Source organism: Myxine glutinosa, chromosome 10 (genome assembly GCF_964187855.1).
Source record: "Myxine glutinosa chromosome 10, kmMyxGlut1.1, whole genome shotgun sequence".
In the NCBI taxonomy this organism is placed as follows: domain Eukaryota; kingdom Metazoa; phylum Chordata; class Myxini; order Myxiniformes; family Myxinidae; genus Myxine; species Myxine glutinosa.
The window spans coordinates 122,467,310-122,489,182 of record NC_136270.1 but is presented as its reverse complement, the minus strand read 5'-3'; the positions used below and the strand labels follow the sequence as shown (position 1 = coordinate 122,489,182).

General features: G+C 44.9%; 1 protein-coding gene across 5 annotated transcripts; it reads left to right on the top strand.

Annotated features, from left to right (window-relative positions):
* The first annotated feature begins 1,658 nt into the window (after positions 1-1,658).
* On the top strand, positions 1,659-20,500 carry LOC137433807 (uncharacterized). 5 transcript variants are annotated; one of them, XM_068126182.2, is made up of 3 exons: positions 1,659-1,870; positions 17,802-17,980; positions 19,621-20,500. In XM_068126182.2, the coding sequence occupies exons 1-3, from the start codon at positions 1,846-1,848 to the stop codon at positions 20,194-20,196; spliced, it is 780 nt and encodes a 259-aa protein (XP_067982283.1). In that variant the 5' UTR covers positions 1,659-1,845; the 3' UTR covers positions 20,197-20,500. The 5 variants fall into 5 exon arrangements, with proteins under 5 accessions (XP_067982283.1, XP_067982281.1, XP_067982282.1 ...); XM_068126180.2 differs by having other exon boundaries at positions 1,807-1,933; XM_068126181.2 differs by having other exon boundaries at positions 1,811-1,913.
* Positions 20,501-21,873: the final 1,373 nt, after the last annotated feature.

Genomic DNA, 21,873 nt, shown 5'->3' with positions numbered 1-21,873 from the left:
CAGGCAGATCTTGTGCGACCTGTAGGAATATTTGGGGGACAGAGCACAGAGAGAGCTGGGGGAGCAAGGCCGGAGAGGAGTTGGTAGAAGACAGAAAGACCACCAACCTGCCTACGTTGAGTTAGTGAAAGGCCCTCAGACTTGGCGTCATCGCGGGAGATTCTAATGATTCTGAAAGCTTTTGTTTCAACAGCGCGAAGCTGAGCTAAGTGTGAGGCAGGAGCACCAGCCCAGAGGGGAGAGCAGTATTCCATTGAGCTGCGGATGAAAGCCTTGTATGTGGTGAGGAGCTCAGGTGTGCCAAGGAAGGACTGCGCACGACGGAGGATGCCCAGTCGGGTTTTTCAGAAAATGAAAAATGTGTCTGTGTTCCTCTTTAAGGGTCTTTTGGGACTTCAGGGTCTTTGGAGTATTTTGGGGTCATTTCGGTCGTTAGGGTTTTTTGGGGTAATTTGGGTCTTCAGGGTATTTTGGGGTCGATTGGGTCTTTTATTTCTTTGGGGGGTCGGGGGGCACTGCGACAACCACACTGACTACTGCAGTGAAGCAAACCAGAAGCCCTGTGTGAGGTTATTTGTGAGAGCGGAAGAAGCGACAATCGTAATTCATTCCCCGTCCAATGTGCTCAGGGCGGACAATTGTCGTTGGAGATGCTCTTAAGAGGCCCTCGGCAGTCAATGTCACTGAGGAAGAGGCTCATTAAATATACTAGAGGGCTGCAATGAAAGATCACTGATGGTCAACTCGTAATATTAGCCAATTGGTAGCACTGGAAATGGCACGTCATAATAAAAAATAAACTTTTCCCCCCCAAATAGTTCATTATACCACTGAAATTAAATAATGGAAAAATTAAATAATTTTTAAAATGAAAAAGATTTAAATGGTTGAAAAATTAATTGAAAAATATTCATACAACCCCTTTCACTTTTTTTAAATCCATAGATGGTGGTGAAGAAATTTCATCCTGATCGACTGAAGTTTTGTACGTGTTGAATTATGACGTCATTATGGGGGCACCTATGACATCATCATTAACATATCTTATTCCCCATGGAGAGTTGTTTACAATGAGCCATGTCAATATTTTCTATACAGCGCTTTTGGAGATATGGAGGTGCAAAGTTTTTCGGTTTTTCCAAGATGGCGCTCGTACCACGTGACCTCTGACGTCATAATTATCACTAAAAATTATACAGGCCGAGCCAATCACTTGTTGAAAAATTCGTGCCAATCGGATCAACAGTTGCTGAGAACATTGATTTTAACGTTTTCGGACACGAAAAACAGGCGGAAGAATAAAGAAAAACGGAAAAAAAACAAAAACGAAACTGAATAATTGATAAATTGGGCAAAAACATTTAACAATTCAAAATTAAATAATGGGGAATCATAACGAGCTCCTTGATCTTTCATATGCAGCACGTGGACATGACTGCTGGTTGCATCATCGGCTGCGGGTGCGGCTGTGCCCTGTGTGGGTTTGTCGGACAGGAATGAGTCATTTGTTCATGGTGCCGGCGATAACTCGCCCACTCTTCATGAAGGACACCGTGGGCTATTTCACGTCCATCACAGCACGCACACACACACATCGACGCCTGGCTCTGCCCGTGAGAACCAAGATGCTGCCGGTCGGGATTCGAACCCAGGTAGACGAGTCGGCAAACCCACGCACCCCCTGGTGTGGACGAACACGTTCAGTCGTGTCGGGCGGCGCTTCGATGTCGCCGTTTGTCCTTCGGCGCGGTCCGCGGACGCCCTCACGACGCGACTGGACGGACGTGCTCCCGCTGAGCCAATCAGAGCGAGCAGCACTGCCTCGCGCTTCCTTCACCAACCAACATGGAGAACTTCTGGACAGAAGAGCGTGAGGATGCGCTGGTTCAGCTGTGGCAGAAAAAGCCCGCGTTGTACGATATTTCGTCCAAAGGTTATTGTAATCGTGTTTCTAAAAATAAGACCCTAAGTGAAATGGCTGAGACCCTCGGAACGACCGGTAAGCGGGAGCTGTCGTTATGAAATCGCCGACGCGGTCTTCCTGGATGCGTCCATGACATTCCCATTGTGATTTGTGTGTTCCTCGCGAATCCGACTGGACTGTGCCAGCGGTAAGGAAGTAAAGTTGGAAATGACCAACGTCATTGGAATCTCAACATGTCCGCCACGTACAGCGTGCTACACGTCACAGTGTCTGTAACGTAAAGTGTCACACGACACAATGTCTAGCGTACAGCGTGTCACATGTCACCATGTCTGTAACTTAGTGTGCCACACGTCACAATGTCAGCCACGTACAGCGTGCCACTCGTCACAGTGTCCGCCATGTACAGCGTGCCACACGTCACAATGTCCGCCACGTACAGCGTGTCACGTCACAATGAATGCCACGTACAGCGTGTCACACGTCACAATGTAACTTTGTGTGCCACACGTCACAGTGTCCACCACGTACAGCGTGCCACACGTCACAATGTCCGCCACGTACAGCATGTCACAGTGTCCACCACGTACAGCGTGCCACGTCACCATGTCTGTAACTTAGTGTGCCACACGTCACAATGTATGTAACGTACAGTGTGTCACATGTCACCATGTCTGTAACTTAGTGTGCCACACGTCACAATGTCAGCCACGTACAGCGTGCCACTCGTCACAGTGTCCGCCATGTACAGCGTGCCACACGTCACAATGTCCGCCACGGACAGCGTGCCACACGTCACAATGTCTAACGTACAGCGTATCGCACGTCAGTGTCCGCCACGTACAGCGTGCCACACGTCACAGTGTCCGCCACGTACAGCATGCCACATGTCACAACGTCCGCCACGTACAGCATGCCACACGTCACAATGTATGTAACGTACAGCGTGTCACATGTCACCATGTCTGTAACATCGTGTGCCACACGTCACAATGTCCACCACGTACAGCGTGCCACTCGTCACAGTGTCCGCCATGTACAGCGTGCCACACGTCACAATGTCCGCAATGTACAGCGTGCCACACGTCACAATGTATGTAACGTACAGCGTGACACGTCACCATGTCTAACTTACAGGGTGCCACACGTCACAATGTCCGCCACGTACAGCGTGCCACACGTCACAGTCTAACGTACAGCGTGCCACACGTCACAATGTCCGCCACGGACAGGGTGCCACACGTCACAATGTCCGCCACGTACAGCGTGACACTCGTCACAGTGTCCGACATGTACAGCGTGTCACGTCACAATGTCTGTAACGCCACAGTGTGTCACGTCACAATGTCTGTAACTTACAGTGTGCCACACGTCACAGTGTCCGCCACGTACCGCCTGTCACACGTCACAGTGTCCACCACGTACAGTGTGCCTCACGTCACAGTGTCCAGCACGTACAGCGTGCCACACGTCATAGTGTCCACCACGTACAACATGCCACACGTCACAGTGTCCACCACGTACAACATGCCACACGTCACAATGTCCGCCACGTACAGCATGCCACACGTCACAATGTCCGCCACGGACAGCATGCCACACGTCACAATGTATGTAACCTACAGCGTGTCACACGTCACAATGTCTAACGTACAGCGTGTCACACGTCACCATGTCTGTAACTTAGTGTGCCACACGTCACAATGTCCGCCACGTACAGCGTGCCACTCGTCACAGTGTCCGCCACGTACAGCGTGCCACTCGTCACAGTGTCCGCCACGTACAGCGTGCCACTCGTCACTGTCCACCACGGACAGCGTGCCACACGTCACAGTGTCCGCCACGTACAGCGTGCCACTCGTCACTGTCCACCACGTACAGCGTGCCACACGTCACAGTGTCCGCCACGTACAGCGTGCCACTCGTCACAGTGTCCGCCACGTACAGCGTGCCACTCGTCACAGTGTCCGCCACGTACAGCGTGCCACTCGTCACAGTGTCCGCCACGTACAGCGTGCCACACGTCACAATGTCCGCCACGTACAGCGTGCCACTCGTCACAGTGTCCGCCACGTACAGTGTGCCACACGTCACAATGTCCGCCACGTACAGCGTGCCACACGTCACAATGTCCGCCACGTACAGCGTGCCACTCGTCACAGTGTCCGCCACGTACAGTGTGCCACACGTCACAATGTCCGCGGTCATTGGATAGGTGGTGGTGCACCTTGTACATGACGGACATGTTGAGATTCCAAAGTTGGTTATTTGGAGGAACCCTGCGTTGATATGAACGGGATACGTAATCGCCAGGACGCTGCGAGCATGACGTCATCACGGCGTCCCGCAAAGGGGGCTGTTTGGAATCTTGGATTTCGCTCTGAGCGTCCACGAGCCCCATTGGGCAAGTATGGAGAGGGAGAATGCATCACTTTCTATTCCAATATCAATTTGTTATTTATTACTTGCAAAATCGAATATTTTTTTCATGTATTTTATTTTATTTTTCTTCAGGTTTTTAAAATTTATTTTCTCTCCTTTGGTATCCATGGAAATCTCCACGCATAGCTGGCGGACTTCCTCTCTAGTCGCAGTCAACGTGTGGCCCTGAATGGGTTTCTCTCATCTCCTCTTCCTGTTCAGGCTGGAGTTCCCCAAGGCAGTGTTCTGGGCCCTGTGCTTTTTCTGGTCTTCATCAATGATCTCTCCGACTCTGGAAAATCCTCTCTATCTCTTTGCTGATGACTCCACTCTCTGCCGCTCCATTCCTCATCCCTCAGATCGGCAGTCTGCAGCCTCCTCACTCTCTGCAGACCTGGACAAAATCACAGACTGGGCAAACAAGTGGAACATGTCTTTCAATCCTGACAAATCTCACACTCTTACGATGTCTCTCTGAAAAGACAGACTGGACAACCCTCCCATCCACTTTCTGAATAATCCTCTCCAAGAAGTTCTGTCACTCAAGCTTTTGGGTCTCACTATCTGCCATGATCTTTCCTGGGAAAACCACATTTCAAATCTGGCCTCCAAAGCCAGTTGCCGACTGGGCATCCTCCGTCGTGCGAAGTCCTTCCTTAGCACACCTGAGCCCCTCACCACATACAAGGCTTTCATCCGCAGCTCAATGGAATACTGCTCGCCCCTCTGGGCTGGTGCACCTGCCTCACACCTAGCTCGGCTTCACGCTGATGAAATCAAAGCTTTCAGAATCATTGGAATCTCCCGCGATGAAGCTAACTCCAAGGGCCTTTCACTCACCGCAGGCAGGTTGATGGTCTTTCTGTCTTCTACCGACTCCTCTCCGGCCTTGCTCCCCCAGCTCTCTCTGTGCTCTGTCCCCCAAATATTCCTACAGGTCGCACAAGATCTGCCTGCAACCCTCTTATGGTTAAACTGCCAAAATCAAGACTCTCTGCTCACCTTCACTCCTTCATTCCTCTTTTCTTCCGCCTCTGAAACAAACTCCCTCACTCTCTTCAATCCCACTCGTCCCTCTAGGTCTTTAAAACAGCTGTTCACCACCATCTCTTATCTTCCCCCATCCAACCAACCGAGAATGAAGGTGTGGAGGTTGAAAGAGGTGACAGTAAGGGAGGCATTAAAAGAGAGGCTGAGTAGGGTCGAGGATGATGTGGTTCAGCTTGAAAGTGGTTGGATGTCGATGAAAGCTAGTCTGTTGGCAGCCGTTGGTGAGGTATGTGGATGGACAAAAGGACCACCGAGGCACTCGGAAACATGGTGGTGGGATGATGAAGTTGGAAAGAGGATTGACGAGAAGAGGAAGAAGTTCAAGGAGTGGCAGAAGGCGAAGGGTACGGGAGCAGAAACAGCAGAGCATGAAAGTTATAAGGCAGCCAGGAAGGCTGCAAAGAAAGAGGTAGCAAATGCGCAGGAGGCATGTAGGAAAATGTTCAGAGAACGCTTGGATTCGGCAGAGGGTCAGAAAGCAGTATTCAGGATTGCAAAGCAGATAGCGAAAGAGAGGTGTGATGGGGGTGAGTTGCTTGAAGGATGAAGTGGGACAAATCGTTGTCGACCCAGATGGAATTAAGGGCAGATGGAAAAGATATATGGAGATGCTGTTGAATGCGGAGAATGAATGGGATGGCAACATAGAGAGTGACCCAGTTTTAGGACCGGCAGAGAAGATAACTGAGGGGGGGGGGGGGGGGTTGGGGAAGCGATAGAAGCGGTGGGGGGTAGGAAAGCGGGAGGGCCGACGGGGAGTTGTGGGAGATATGTTGAAGGCAGCAGGAGGTTGGGGTGTGAAGAGAATGACAGAGATCTGTAATCTGGTGGTGAAAGAAGGCCGCATTCCAGTGGATTGGGAACTGAGTGTCCTCGTCCCTCTGTACAGGGGGAAGGGTGACCCTCTGGAGTGTGGCTCGTACCGAGCGATGGGGTTGTTGGAGCATGGAATGAGGGTGTTGGAGGGGGTGTTTGGGAGGAGGATGGGGAGGAGGGTGAGGATCAACGAAATGCGGTTTGGATTCATGCCAGGAAGAGGAACGACGGACGCGCTTTTCATTGTGGGGCGGTTGCAGGAAGGGTGCATGGAGAAGAGGAGGAGGTTGTTTCTTGGGTTTGTTGGTCTGGAGAGGGCATTCGATCGGGTTCCACGCGGGGTATTGACATGGGCATTGAGGAAGTTGGGAGTGGAGGAATGGTTGATCAGAGTGGTGATGGCGGTGTACGGGGGAGCGTGCGCAGCTGTGGGGACGAGGGACGGGAGCAGTGGTGGGTTTGGGGTGGGGGTGGGAGTGCATCAGGGGTCGGTGCTAAGTCCACTACTATTTGTGGCTGTGATGGAGGTGCTGGCTCAGGGCGTGGGGGAGGGTTTGCCGTGGGAGTTGTTGTGTGCGGATGATCTGGTGTTGATTGCGGAGGGTGTGGATGGACTGAAGGAAAAGATGAACATGTGGAAGGAATGTATGGAGACAAAAGGTCTGAAGGTGAATATCGGAAAGACGAAGGTGATGGCAAGTGGTGAAGCGTGTGGTGAGGTGGAAAGAACTGGGAAGTGGCCCTGTGCTGTGTGTAGGAAGGGTGTCGGAGTGAACTCCATTCAGTGTACAATGTGCGCTGAGTGGGTTCATCAGGGGTGTGGTGGTCTGAGAGGGTCATTGGCCAGTGTGGCAGCTGCATTCGGGTGTGGGGTGTGCACAGAGGGAGCTGCGGATGGAGGGGGTGTTGAGTTGGATCTTGGAGACGGCGTGGGGCTGGGGGTGTGAAAACATTTTGCTGCCTCGGAGACATGCTGAATGGAGAGGGTGGATCAGACTCGGCAACGGTTGCTCGAGTGAGATGTGCATGGAAGAAGTTTCGGGAATTGAGTGGCGTGCTGATGATGAGGGGAGTGTTGTTGAAGCTGAAGGGAAAGGGTATGCTGCATGTGTGAGAAGTGTTATGGTTTATGGGAGCGAGACATGGGTAGTGAACGTAGAGCAGCAACGAAGGTTGGAAAGGGTGGAAATGCGAATGCTTTGACGGATGTGCGGAGTATCGTTGAGAGAGAGGAAGACAAATGATGAATTGCGAAAGATGATGGGAATAGAGCCTGTGGTTGATGCTGTGAAGAGGAACAGGTTGAGATGGTTTGGTCATGTGTTGAGGAAGGATGAAAGTGACTGGTTGAGAAGAGCGATGGAAATGAATGTAGAAGGAAGTAGAAGACGGGGAAGACCGAGAAAGACTTGGCTAAAGATGGTGGAAGAAGAAATGCGGGCAAGGGGGTTAACAAGGAGAGATGCAGAAAATAGGGCAAAAATGGAGAAGATTGTCATGGGGACCGCAAGGCTAACCCCCGCTCTAGCAGGGAAAATGGCCTTTAAAATGCATGTTGTTGTTGTTGTTGTTATCCAAAACCTTGATCTTTGCTACCCCGTTTCCCCACCCCAAATCCACCTCCTTCAAATTCCGTCTTCTTTCCTGAAAGTCCTTGTAGTGTCCATCTTGTTTTTCCCGTGAACCCCGTCCCAGCCCTCTCCCTTCCACAGATATCCCGATGTCCCTGTTCACTCCTGTTATTGTGCAGCCCTCTATTTCCCCCTCTTGCTGTTATATGTTCCATGTGTTCTCTCTTACACGAGCCTCGACTTCGTGTACAATATACATATTGGTTGGTCTTGTGCGTTATTCTGTCTGTCTATTTGTAAATACAGACATGTCTATGTCAATCACCTACAGGTCACAATTTAAATCCGATCTTCACTAAACTTCACAAAATGGTACAGTTGGTAATAAGCAAGAAGCCCATTGATTTTGAAGTCATCTTAAAGTCATCTTGAGGTCCAATTTCTAAAATTGTCATTTTTCATCCGATTGACTTGAAAGTTGAAAAGCATTTGCATATTGAGTCATCAAATTGGGAAACCAAGTATTTTTGAGGTAAAAAGGTCAAATGTCAACTCAAGGTCAAACTTCTAAAATCATCAACTTTTTCTGAAAAATTATCCATTTTCATCCTATTAACCTGAAAATTAAACAGCAATTGTATAGTGCATCACTGATTTGGGAAACGTAGTATTTGAGGTCAAAAGGTCAATGGTCAACTCAAGGTCAAACTTCTAAAATCATCAATTTTCATCTAAAAAAATCGTCAATATACATCCTATTAACTTGGATATTAAACAACAGGTACATAGTGCATCACTGAATTGGGGAAGCAACGATTTTTGAGGTCAAAGGTCAACTCAAGGTCAAACTTCTAAAATCATCAACTTTTTCTGAAAGATTATCCATTTTCATCCTATTAACCTGAAAATGAATCAGCAATTGTATAGTGCATCACTGAATTGGGAAACATAGTATTTGAGGTCAAAAGGTCAATGGTCAACTCAAGGTCAAACTTCTAAAATCATCAATTTTCATCTGAAAAATTGTCAATTTTCATCCAATTAACCTGATAATTATAACCACCTTTAGAGGCCATTTTTCCCCGCAAAGCGGGGGTTGGCCTTTTTCGGGAACCGTGGTTGTTGTTGTTTTTTGGTCCCCTTTTTGAAGCAATGTTTTACGGCCGGATGCCCTTCCTGACGCCAACCCTTTTTGCCGCCTTTAACGACAACCAGGGAATTACCAGTGAACTGGTACTCAATTAGCCGACCTCGGAAGGATGACAGGCTGAGTCAACCCCCCTGGCGTTAATTCAGCGATCTACTGGGATTCGAACCCAGGATCCTAGGATCCTAAGCCGGCACCCTAGCCGCTAGCCCAACACCAGGGTTGTTGGTACCCAACTAGCTAGCCCAACACCAGGCTGATAATTAAAGAGCAATAATTGCATAATACATCACGGAATTGGAAAACAAACTATTTATGGGGTATAAAGGTCAACTCAAGGTGAAACTTCTAAAATCATCCACTTTCATCTAAAAAATTGTCCATTTTCATCCAATTAACCTGAAAGTTAAACAGCAATTGTATAATGCATCACTGAATTGGGAAACGTACTATTTGAGGTCAAAAGGTCAAAGGTCAACTCAAGGGCAAACTTCTAAATAAAATCATCAGTTTTCATCCAATTAACCTCAAAATTAAAGAGCAATTGCATAATACATCATGGAATTGGAAAACCAACTATTTTTGGGGTCAAAAGGTCAACTAAAGGTCAAACATCTGAAATCATCAATTTTCATCTGTGAAATAATTAATTCCAATCCGATTGAACCAAGCTTTGATTAAGATGGTGGATTTAAATGTTAATGAAATGGACAACTTGATGTACTTTCCATGGCAACTTTATTATTTGGCGGGGGGGGGGGGGGGGGTTGGGATTTTGCAAGTATAGTGTTCTGCACGACATCTTTCTTGTTTATTTATTTTTGACGTGTCAAAGTCAGAATTTGTAGATTTGTCGATCTGCAAGGTCACCTCGAGGTTTTGTTTTCATTTTATTTATTTTTCCTTAAAAAAAAAAAACCTGGTTGGGTCAGGAGCCCTTAACACCTCCCCGTCCCCTTCCCCTGCCACCCGGATCCTTGTCATTACGCATGTCAGGCCTTCGTACAGCTGGACATGCATACTTATCTGACTTGCTCGTGTATCTCTAGTTATACACAAGGAAACTAAACACAGGTGGAGGTCATTCGGCCCATCGTGCCTGCGCCACATCAACACCAGACCATGTATATCCGTCAAAATGACACAATTCCATTGGGGGAATGAGGGGAGGAATGTGGTGAGACTTACAAAGAGCTCCCATCCGACCCTACCCTTTTACATCTTGAAGAGGTTAAAAAGGTAGTAGATTCTATTCGGGTGGATAAAACCATCAAATCTCGCTTGGTTCCGAAAGATCCTCATTGCCCTAACCTTTATTTTCTTCCTAAAATACACAAGGTAAACAATCCAGGTAGACCAATCGTATCTGGCTGCACATGTCCAACTGTTCTCATATCAAAATTTGTTGACTTTCATTTACGTCATCTCGTGTTGAAGCTCTCCTCATACCTCAAGGACACAACCAGCTTTCTGACCCACATCCAAGGATTGAACAGAATATACTCACCTTTCAACTCCCAAACCATTTTAGTCACAGCAGATGTTACATCCCTCTACACTAATATTCCACATTCAGAAGGCCTGTCTGCATGCCGCAAAGCCCTCGATACACGACAAGTCCCAATGTCACCTACTCAAGACCTTATGCGCCTATTAGAACTGACACTCAAACTGAATAATTTCCAATTCAACGGACGACATTACATTCAAACTCAAGGTACCGCTATGGGTACCCCTGTTGCACCATCGTACGCTAACATCTTCATGGGAATGATAGAGGCCAAGATCAATGCACAACCTCATCACGGAATCTTGGAAAAATCCTGGGTACGTTATATTGATGACATCCAGTTCATCTGGTCAAAATCCCCCCGTAGTCTCACCCAATTCCAAAATGAATTAAATTTGATTCATCCGACCATCAAGTTCACATTCGACAGCTCACAGTCCGAAGTTCACTTTCTAGACACATCACTCACGCTTCAAAATAACAGACTCGAAACAGAACTATACACCAAACCAACAGACACTCACTCTTACCTTCTCCCTTCTTCATCTCATCCTAAACATACAATTGCAAGCATACCATACAGTCAAGCACTCAGAGTAAGACGCATTTGCTCAACAAAAATGGCAGAAGAAACTTCTCTCTGCCAATTAGAAACACACTTCATTGCAAGAAACTATGACCCTCACTCTGTGCAAGAAGCAATAACCCGAGCAAAACACATACCGAGAGCAGACCTTCTGACTTACAAACCCAAACCTGCAACTAACCGTGTCCCACTGGTAACCACCTACTCTGCTACCTCATCCCAATTGCCAAGTATTCTGAATAAGGCCCTTCCTCTCCTCCATCAATCAGAAACACTCGGCACCACATTTCCTCAACCTCCACTAACATCATTTCGACGTGGTCGGACACTCAGGGACCTCTTGGTAAAAGCAAAGCACCCACAACCCCACAACAAAGAAACTAGGATCCCTGGCTTCTCTAAATGCACAGCAAACAAATGCATTATTCACAAGCATTTACTAGAAGGAAACAAATTCTGTAGTTCTAGCACTGGACAAAAATTCCCCATCACCTCCTATATGAACTGCAAATCTACATGGGTCATATACCTAATCACTTGCCAAAAGTGCAACAAACAATATGTTGGAAAAACTGAGAAGACACTCTACACACGATTTAATAACACCCGGTCAGAAATCAATAACTTCCACACCAGTCAGGGCAAATCTCTACCTTACACGATACACTTTAATCAACCGGATCACTCTATAAATGACATTCAGATCTCTGCCATTGAATCAATCACAAATCGATCACACACCACGATTCTGAAACGTGAGTCCTTTTGGATACACAAACTTCGGACAAATGTCCCTCATGGCATAAATTTTGATGACTAAAGCATGTTCCCACATCAACCCAATCAAATTGTTAACCGTAACCCATTCATTCATTCATTCATTCATTCATCATTCATTCATTCATTCATTCTACCTTTATATGTCATTTATATAAATATATAAATATATTATATGAATATAAATGGGATATGAATATATGCTTGTGTGTTTATGTATGTATATCTCTATATTTGTATATGCACGTGCACCCTAACTGTAACGCAAACGGTCACTTCCGTTGAACTTGGGGCTGGTGAGTGAACTTTGGCGTGGCTCTTCCTTCTGTATGCATTTTCTACACACATCACACATCTCACACACATATCACCATACATACTTGACTGATATACATGCCTGCTGTTTTTGTCGACTTAGAAGAAGACCTTTGTTGGTCGAAAGCTTGTCGACAATTAAAGATCGACGTCCTGAAGCTACGTCCGCGTCTTATTTAATCTAACGATTATATATATATATATATATATATATATATATATATATATATATATATATATATATATATATATATATATATATATATATATATATAAAGAAATATCAAGAAATATACACCAACAACTGGAGAATGACAAAAGAGAGCAAGATAATACAAAAAAGAATTGGACAGAGTGGGGATAGACAAGGAAGGATCATTGGAATGGCGAAGAAGAGGTCAGCTCAACTGGGACGGTTAACGAATCACAATAAATGCCCAAGATCAAGGACACTACACCAATGGATTTAAAAAGATGGCGGGACTGAGCCAAACGGACAAGTGTAGATTCTGCAAGACAGAAACAGAAAGGACGAGTCACCTGCTCTTGAGATGCAAAAAACTATCAGAACAACTTTACACACAACAGCATTACAGCACAACAAAGTATGCAAAGTGATTCATTGGAATATCTGCAAAAACGTAAACATCCCAGTACCGGAAAACTCATGGAAACACGAACCAAGGGCAATAATTGAAAATTAGGACGTCATGCTCACGTACGACCTGATGATTCCATCGAGTGTGAACATAGAAAACAAAGCATTGCGTCCGGACATTGTACTCAGGAACAAAAAGGAAAATACAGCATTGATGATTGAGATATCAGTACCCAGCGATTTTGGCCTAAACAAGGCAGAAATCAAGAAAATGACCAAATACTATGACCTCAAAAATTAGGTCAAGAGATCTTGGAAGCTGAAGAGCATCGAAATTGTACCAATCATTAATTGGAGCGACAGGAATGAAAAAGAAGAACCTCACTGAAATTTTAAAAACCATTCCCGGGAATATTAGCACAAATGAACCACAACTGGAGGCAATCCAGGGGTCGGTGACGATCCTGAAAAGAGCCCTTGGAACAAAACAGCTTTGTCCATGAACTATGATCCCTTACCGAAGAGGAGGTGGAGATTTTGGGTCCTGGGAGTGTGTGTGTGTGTGTGTGTGTGTGTGTGTGTGTGCGTGTGTGTGTGTGTGTGTGTGTGTGTGTGTGTGTGTGTGTGTGTAATATGAGTATATTACATGTATAATATGTAATGTAATATACAAGAAAACAAACACGACATAATGACAATATCAGTGAAGCTGTTCATGCTGTACACTTCAAGGCGATTCACATTTGTTTGATTCTCAGATGGCATTTGACGCATTCTTGACAAAGCTCAACACTCTCCATCCAGCGCTGATGTTTACCATAGAGCTGGAATCTCCAAACACTTTACCATTCTTGGATGTGGTGGTCGAAAGATCCGCACGTGGTTTCACTACATCCATCTACCGGAAGCCTACCTTCACTGGGTAGTATACTCAATGGGATTCCTACAGCTCCAGGAGATACAAAATTGCCTTGATCAACATCCTTGTGAACAGAGCTCGGAGGATTTCCTCACCTTGTAATCATGAAAGTGACTCCTGCTGAAATGGACAAAATCATGAATATACTCGGTTATAATGGTTATCCCGAGTTTATAATTAAGAGATATGTGCCCAAGTTTCTCAACACAACAAAGGAACACAAGATCGGTCCTGACAAATGTCCGGTATATATCAGGATGCCATGGAAAGGACAATCATCAGGAAGGTTTGAAGAACAAATCAAACACGTACCTGGCTGTGCAACCTTGAGTAATCTTCCCCTCTCCTCGTCTGTTCACATCAGTCAACAAGGATGTGCTGCCCACCTCACAAATTAGCAATGTTATCCATGAGTTTAAGTGCCAATATGAAGCTCGGTACGTGGGCCGTACAACGTATCAAACAGCATGTCCCCCTGGCAATTCGAGCAAAGAACTTGGGAGTGAGGACTCAACCGGTACGAGCATGCAAGAACGTTCAAGGACCGTCGACCATTTCTTCTTTTTCTTCTTCTTATTTTTCTTCTTCTTCTTCTTCTTCTTCTTCTGCCATTGCACAGCACTTGGCTGCCAACCCCGACAGTGCAGACCAGTACAATGCAGATATGTTCAAGATATTGAGCTGAGGTCGGAGGAGTATGTTACATCTACGTATGTCAGAAGCAACTTTCATCCATTCCATGGACCCTACATTGTCGTCAAAAGGCATTTGCACATTCCCTCATTCTCTTTCAACACGGAAAGATTAAAGGTATTTCCCCGACATGATGCAAATGGTGCGTCATCGCTGACAATTCCGCTCCAGCCAATCGGAGCCCAGGACAGTGGCAACTGAGTTAACCAATGGGCATTCAGAACACCAATGACGTCATGACAGAAGAACCAATTGGTGTCGCGGTTACTTAGACACGCTTATAAATGCTCTCGCTCTCATCTCTCCGGGTCTCTTTGCTGTGAATCGCCTTGAAGAGTACAGCACAAAAAGCTTCGGTGTTATTGTCATTATGTCGTGTTTGTTTTCCTGTATATTAAAGTTCTGTAGTACCAAACATCTGTTTATGTATAATATGTCATGCATAATACCTGTATGATTACATATCAATATGTATGGATATAATATGTGTACAATCACGATTCATGTGCATGTACAATCAGTCAATCACAATTGTGTATGTGTGTGTGTATGGGTGCTTGCATGTGCGTGCGTGTGTGTACACTTGCCACAGCCACTGTTCGTCATCCCCACTCGCGAGTTTCTAAGACTGAACAGCGCCTTCCCAGGTCTTGAAGCATCCATCTTCACCCCAGCAAGGAACCACGACTCATGGACCAAGCCATCTCCTTATCCGTGCCCGTTTAACGGTGCCTTCCCTGGTCTTGAAGCATCCATATTCACCCCAGCAGAGAACTGCGACTCATGGACTAAGCCGTCTCATGTGTATGCGTGCGCTACAGAGATAGCACACTTACCTTTAATCTATCTAGTCTAGGTTTGATTCCTGATCCAACTATAAACTGTCCAATTGGTATTTCACAGGTAGGGTGTTGCATCACAAGTTGTGCTGACCCTCATATGGACGTTAAGCTGGGTATCTTGTCGACTTTCCCTTTCAATTTCCTTGATATTTGCCTATCTGCTATGAGTCCCTCCACTTTCCTCCATGCATATGTGCCCACCGGTATTCTCCTCTGCACCTCTGCACCTCTGCCTGTGAACTACCATTCCCGGTCACCGTTCTACCTAGATACTCAAAAATGCTTCCCTGACCTCAATCCATACCATATTGAGCCGATTGCACCCAATGCAGCCATTTATTTAATTATTTCAGTAATATCTAAACAACTTGTAATATTTATAAATACATGTAAATAACAAGCACTAATATGGCTTTTCTTGACATTTGAATGTTAAACAGAACGATCAATGATATACAGTCACGTGAAAAAGTAAGTACACCCCATGTGAAGTTTTGACTTTTTCAACATTTTTCAACATACAGCTATTTGATCTTCATTTCAACAATATTGATAGATAAAGGTGATATAATATAACAAATATCATGAAACATTTACATTTTGTAGTCCGTTGTATAATTTAAATAAACATAAATTCAAATTTCGCATGTGGAAAAAGTAAGTACACCCTTGGCTCTAATAGGTGGTATTGCCCCCTTTGGCAGAAACAACCTCAAGTAGGCGTTTCTTATAACTGTCTACCAGTCTCTGACATCGACTGGGAGAAATTTTTGCCCACTCCTCCATGCAGAATTCTTTCAGCTGTGCGATGTTTGAGGGGTTTCTTGCATGCACAGCTCGTTTCAAATCCCCCCACAACATCTCGATGGGATTTAGATCCGGGCTTTGACTTGGCCATTCCAGAACCCTCCATTTCTTTCTTTTCAGCCATTCCTTGGTGGATTTACTGGTATGTTTAGGGTCATTGTCATGTTGCAAGGTCCACCTTCGGTTGAACTTCAACTCTCCGACAGATGGCCTCACATTATCCTCAAGCACCCTCTGGTACAATGAAGAATTCATAGTGGATTCTATGATGGTGAGCTGCCCAGGCCCTGATGCAGCAAAGCTGCCCCAAACCATAATATTTCCACCACCATGCTTTACAGTTGGTATCAGGTTCTTGTGGTCAAATGCTGTCTTTGGTTTTCACCAAACATGTGTTCTGGTACTGTGGCCAAATAGCTCTACCTTCGACTCATCTGTCCAGAGCACATTGTTCCAGAAGTGCTGGTCTTTGCCTCGGTGTTCATTGGCAAACTTTAGTCTTGCCCTGATGTTCTTTCTGGACAGCAAAGGTTTCCTCCTGGCACACCTCCCATGTAGATCAAATTTGTGCAGCCTCTTTCTAATGGTAGACTCGTGCACTTTGACATCAACAGTGGCAAGAGCTACCTGTAGGTCCCGTGATGACATTCTGGGGTTCTTAGAGACTTCTTTCAACATCTTGCGATCTGCTCTCGGGCTGAACTTGCTGAGGCGGCCTGGCCTGAACAAGTTGTTTGGAATCTTCTCCACTTATAGATAATCTTCCGGACAGTCGAATGATTGATTTCAAATTGTTTGGAGATCTTTTTAAATCCCTTTCCAGACTCGTAGGCATCTATAACCTTCTTTCTGAAGGCCTCAGAGAGCTCTTTTGATCTAGGCATGGTGACACCGCACACTTCAACAACAAAGAGCAAACCAAAGTAAATGTCTGAGGTTTAAATAAGACAGGTTCCTCCAAGATCCTCTCTAACGATGTTCTAATCATTTGCACCTGAGCTGGTGCACCTGATTCTAATTTTAGGTATTTGAAGTAGTGATAAATGTAGGGGTGTACTTACTTTTTCCACATGCGAAATTTGCATTTGTTTATTTAAATTATACAATGGACTCCAAAATGTAAATGTTTCATGATATTTGTTATATTATATCACCTTTATCTATCAATGTTGTTGAAATGAAGATCAAATAGCTGTATGTTGAAATATGTTGAAAAAGTCAAAACTTTACATGGGTTGTACTTACCTTTTCACGTGACTGTACGTTTGGTCCCTCTGATAGGCCAGATTGGGATCGGACCTGAATGAAAATAAAAAATTAAATAATTCTCGTATCTGAATCCATATTCAGATCTTCACCAAAATCGAATTGATTCGTCCTTGTCTTACACCCAACCTCTCCACAGATTTTCGTCCAAATCCGTCCATAACTTTTTGAGAGATCCTGCTATATTGCTATATGTTGGTTTTAGCCCTATCACTCAATGGTGAAGAATCACTTAAAAATTAAATAATTCTCCTATCCGAATCCATATTCAGATGAGATCTTCACCAAATTTGAATCTTTGTCCTTGTCAGACACCCAACCTCTCCACCAAGTTTCATCCAAATCCGTCCATAATTATTTGAGATATCCTGCTCACAGTCAGAAAAACATTTAGGGCTGAAAACATGACCTCCGTCCACCTTTGTTGGTGGAGGTAAGGTATGAAATTTTGAGATCATGATGTTTTTATTTGCATGCTTTCTTTTGTGTAATGTCTGGCATACGCATGAAAAAAGGCACACTTTTTTACAGGATTTAACGTAACATCTCTTATTTGCAGATATAAAAGTCATCAAAAAGATAGCTTCATTGCGTACACAGTATTCAAGATACGCGAAGCTACCCCCTTCAGGAAATGCCGGAAGAAGAACATCAAGGCAAGAGTGGATCCTTAACCACTTGTCATTCCTGGGCCCCCACGTCAGGAAAAGGCCTTCAGTGTCAAACATAAATGCAGAGGTGATCTTTTTTTCATTATCAATTAAAGTAACCGTAAAAGCTTATTTTCACAACAGTAAAGTAACTCGAGAATTCATAGAACACGTTACCCCGCACAGTGTTCAGGTATATACTTCAAATAAAATAATGATTTTTTAATTTATTTTTTCTTAAATTCTGGAAGTTTAGTACTACTGAAGCAGTCTTAGACATTACCCTTATACGCCACATTAAGAGGTGGCCCTTGGATGCAGTGATTGGGCCTCGGAGGCCCACAAGGTTTTTTTTTGTTGGAAAAAACTATGTTGTACAATTGTTTTTTTGAATGAGCCTCATTTTCACCGACTTTCATGTTGTTACACAAAATTCAGTGACATAAATAAATAAAAATTCATTCAGGCTCATGGGAAAATCTTCATTCTTCACTTATAACCAGATAATCCGACACAAATACAGGCCTGGGGCCTTCGAGGCCCCACATAAATGTTGTTGTACTACTTATGTTATATCATTATTTTCTTGATACAAGCCTCATTATATACTCCTAGAAGTTGGTTACAAATAATTCAAAGACAAAAATATGAAAATTAAAAAACTTTACACGAATACATTTGTGGGGCCTCCAAGGCCCAATGGCTGCATAGGTGTATGATTTTTGATAGTTGTGGACATATACATTCTAAATAAAAGGATTAGTGAATCATTTTTTGAGCAAATACTCCTCCATGAGCCTCAACCTTTTAGAGAAAAAAAAGTTGAAAAGCCAAGAACAAAAAAATCCCCCCCCCCCCCCCCAAAAAAAAATTCATTACTTATATGGGATTCTTCCAAATAATAGGATCAATGATTCACGTTTTCTGAGCAAATACACATCCATGAGCATCGACTTGGATTGAAAAAGGATATGAAAGAAAAAAAATTCTATTAAAAAAAAACAAAAACACAAATACACGAATTGGGCCTCCGAGGCCCAATAGCTGCATTTATGTAGGATTTTTGATGCCTGCATCTAAGGGTTACCATGCCCGAGTACTGCTAAACTGGAGGTTGTTTGAAGTGACAAGGTGATTTGTGTCCTACAGTGTTCAAGTGTATAATTCAATTTAAATAAAATAGATTGTAAAGGTCGTACAAAAATACATTCCGGAAGTGTACCACCATTTTTACCCCATTGACCTGTCCTGGTTAGCCTGTAGTTATATACTTGCTGCTCGCCAAACCGACTTCTGTGGGGATGTGGCTTCACAAGGTATAGTCCTTCAGGTGGAAAGGCCTCATCTGCAGCTATTGCATAGGGTATTGGTCACTCCTCTCCCGGGAGAGGTGCCCGGTCTGCGATTTCGTCTGTGAACAGCCATTGAAGACGCTACCATCTGCCAGCTGACCGTTGCAACCTACGTCGCAGTACAGGAACCTGTAGTCACTGTCTACCCAACACCAATAGGACTATGTAGAGGAATGCTTATAATTAAAGAAGGTTGACCACTCTTCTTCATTAAAGGGTGGATGGCGATTTGCTCGCCATTCAGAACTTCTTGACAATTATTTGGGGAATTGCATTGCTCTTGGAATCCTTTCGCCATTTCTCGCCACTCTTCCTTTGTTGTTGCGCACTGAAAAAAAATTGAATAAAATATTAACACTTTTTTTTTTCTTTACAGGAAGGGAGTGAGGACCAAGGAGAAACCTCTGATACAGAAGATAACCCAAGCACATCTGCTTGCAGCAGTTCTATGACTCCAGAAGTAATTCAACTCCAAGATGATACAGATGAGGAGTTTGACGAGTCCCCTCCGGCCAAGACCACCAAGGCGACAAAAAACTCAACTGGCATGATAAAAGGAGAAAGAAAGGTGAAAAATCGGGAAGCTGAAGAGATGGCTCTTCTGAAAGCTTTAGTGAACTCCCTTACAAAGGAGGACTCTGAGGAAGATGACATTGCAGTCTTTTGCAATCACCTCAAGCGGGAACTGAGGCAGATCAAGAATCCACAGGTTCTGCTGCTTCTCCAGAATCAGATTCAACAGGCCACTTTCCACGTGCGAATGGGCCTGTTCGATGGAAAAGTTAGCCCAGGAAATGTGCCACCTCATCCACAGCAGGACGCACAACCCTTGCAGCCTCCACATCTGCAGCACCAGCAACCGCAGCACACTCAAAAACAACAAGACATACAAAAATTCCCCACACGGAGGGCTGGATGGACCAATCAATGCAAACAGGAATTCGATTATTAAAAGGCATGCACAAAAAGAGAGTCTCTTGTCAGGGTTAGCCAATAAATTGCCCTGGAGTTGTCCGTGTTTCCGATATAATTTGATGCCATTCCGATTTTTGATGTTTTCGATAAAAAAACATACACTGTTTTTGATTGGAATCATATTTTTGTTAATTGTGTTTTTTCAGAGGTTCACTCACTGTCAATAGCATTTAGAGAATGTCTACTGGACGAGCAGGTAGTGCCTTCAGAAAGTATTCAGACCCCATGACTTTTTCACATTTTGTTGTGTTACTGCCTGAATAAAAAATGGATTAAATTGAGATTTTTTTTGTCACTAATCTACACATAATACCCCATAATGTCAAAGTGGAATTGTATATTATTTAAATTTTACAAGATAATTAAAACATAAATTTCGAAATATCTAATTTACATAAGTATTCAACCTCCTGAGTCAATAATTCATCAAAGCATATATACATATTGTTATGTCGGTTGGGTAGTGATATGTAGAGCCAGATAGATCTGTGTAGGTAACGTGCTTCGTCTGTCGCGGTAAGGAATCTACCTTGTAATAAGTTCTGTGTGTTTAGGCGTTTTGTCGGTTAAGAGTATACCTGTGAGCATACCAGGATGTTCGAGTGATAAGTAGCGCCCCTGTATGTCTCACCTGGTCAGCCAAACCTTTGTCTCGTATGGCAATGCACACCTGTAGACACTTAGTTAGGATCTCCTGAGTGCAACATTAAATGACTCCCTTCCCTGACAGTGACTCCGGAAGGAACAGGCAAAGAAACCAGGCTGGGGCACCGCCGATGATGGCCGCCGCCAATTACACCTCCGACAGGCCTAACCACATCGAGTGCCACGCGCTATCACCACGCTACACGCTACGTGCTATCACCACTCTACATGCTACGAGCTATCGCCACGCTACGGTCCTGTGATTGCTGGGCGCGAACCTCCAGCCAACGGGTGCGAGAGGCGCGAAGCTGGAAGGTTCGAATGGGTGCAAGAGGCGCGAAGCTGGAAGGTTCGGTGGAAGTCGCTGGTTGGTAGCGCGCCAAGGCTGACGTCACCGAAAAGGTTATTTAAGGGAGCGCCGAACACCATTTTCTCTCTCTGGCTCTTCTTCGTCTTGCGTAGCCCGAGTTGAATTGAGTCATAGCCCGAGTGGAGTTCGCTTGTCTTCTTGCACGTTTGCTTCGGGAGAGCTGACTGGGACGTGGCAGGCCGATCGTGTGTGAAGATCGACCTCGCTTGGAGCCGCGAGCCTGCGTTGGACGCGCGGTGCTTTTCCTGCCGTGGGACCTCATGGGTGCTTTGGAATTTGGAGCAAGGCCTGATGGCGCGTGAGCACGAGCGGAGCTTGGAGCCGCGTGGTGGACGATACCAAGACAAGACGAGGGACAGATAAGGCCAATCCCCATTACATTTTACACGACGTGTTCTTTTCCTTTAATTAATATTCCTGTGTCTCGTTTCTGATATCTGTCGTGTGGGGACGTCCCAATTTAGGCTTCTTATTAGTTAATATCGCGTTTTCCTGTCCCTGCGTTTCGTTTCAATAAACCCTTGTATTATTTTATATTCCCCGTTACACCTGTGCCCGCTTGAGTTAATTGCTTCTACAGGATCGGAGTGTCCGCTGTAAAGCGCTTGTGCAGCTTCCATTTTCCTCCTTCCTCCCGTG

Bases quoted from the DNA above. Each gene is read 5' to 3' on its own strand.
- LOC137433807 (XM_068126179.2), top strand. From the start codon at position 1,846: ATGGAGAACTTCTGGACAGAAGAGCGTGAGGATGCGCTGGTTCAGCTG. The intron at 2,000-17,801 runs GTAAGCGGGAGC...TCTTATTTGCAG, and splicing joins TGAGACCCTCGGAACGACCG to ATATAAAAGTCATCAAAAAG. The intron at 17,981-19,620 runs GTGATCTTTTTT...TTTTCTTTACAG, and splicing joins TGTCAAACATAAATGCAGAG to GAAGGGAGTGAGGACCAAGG.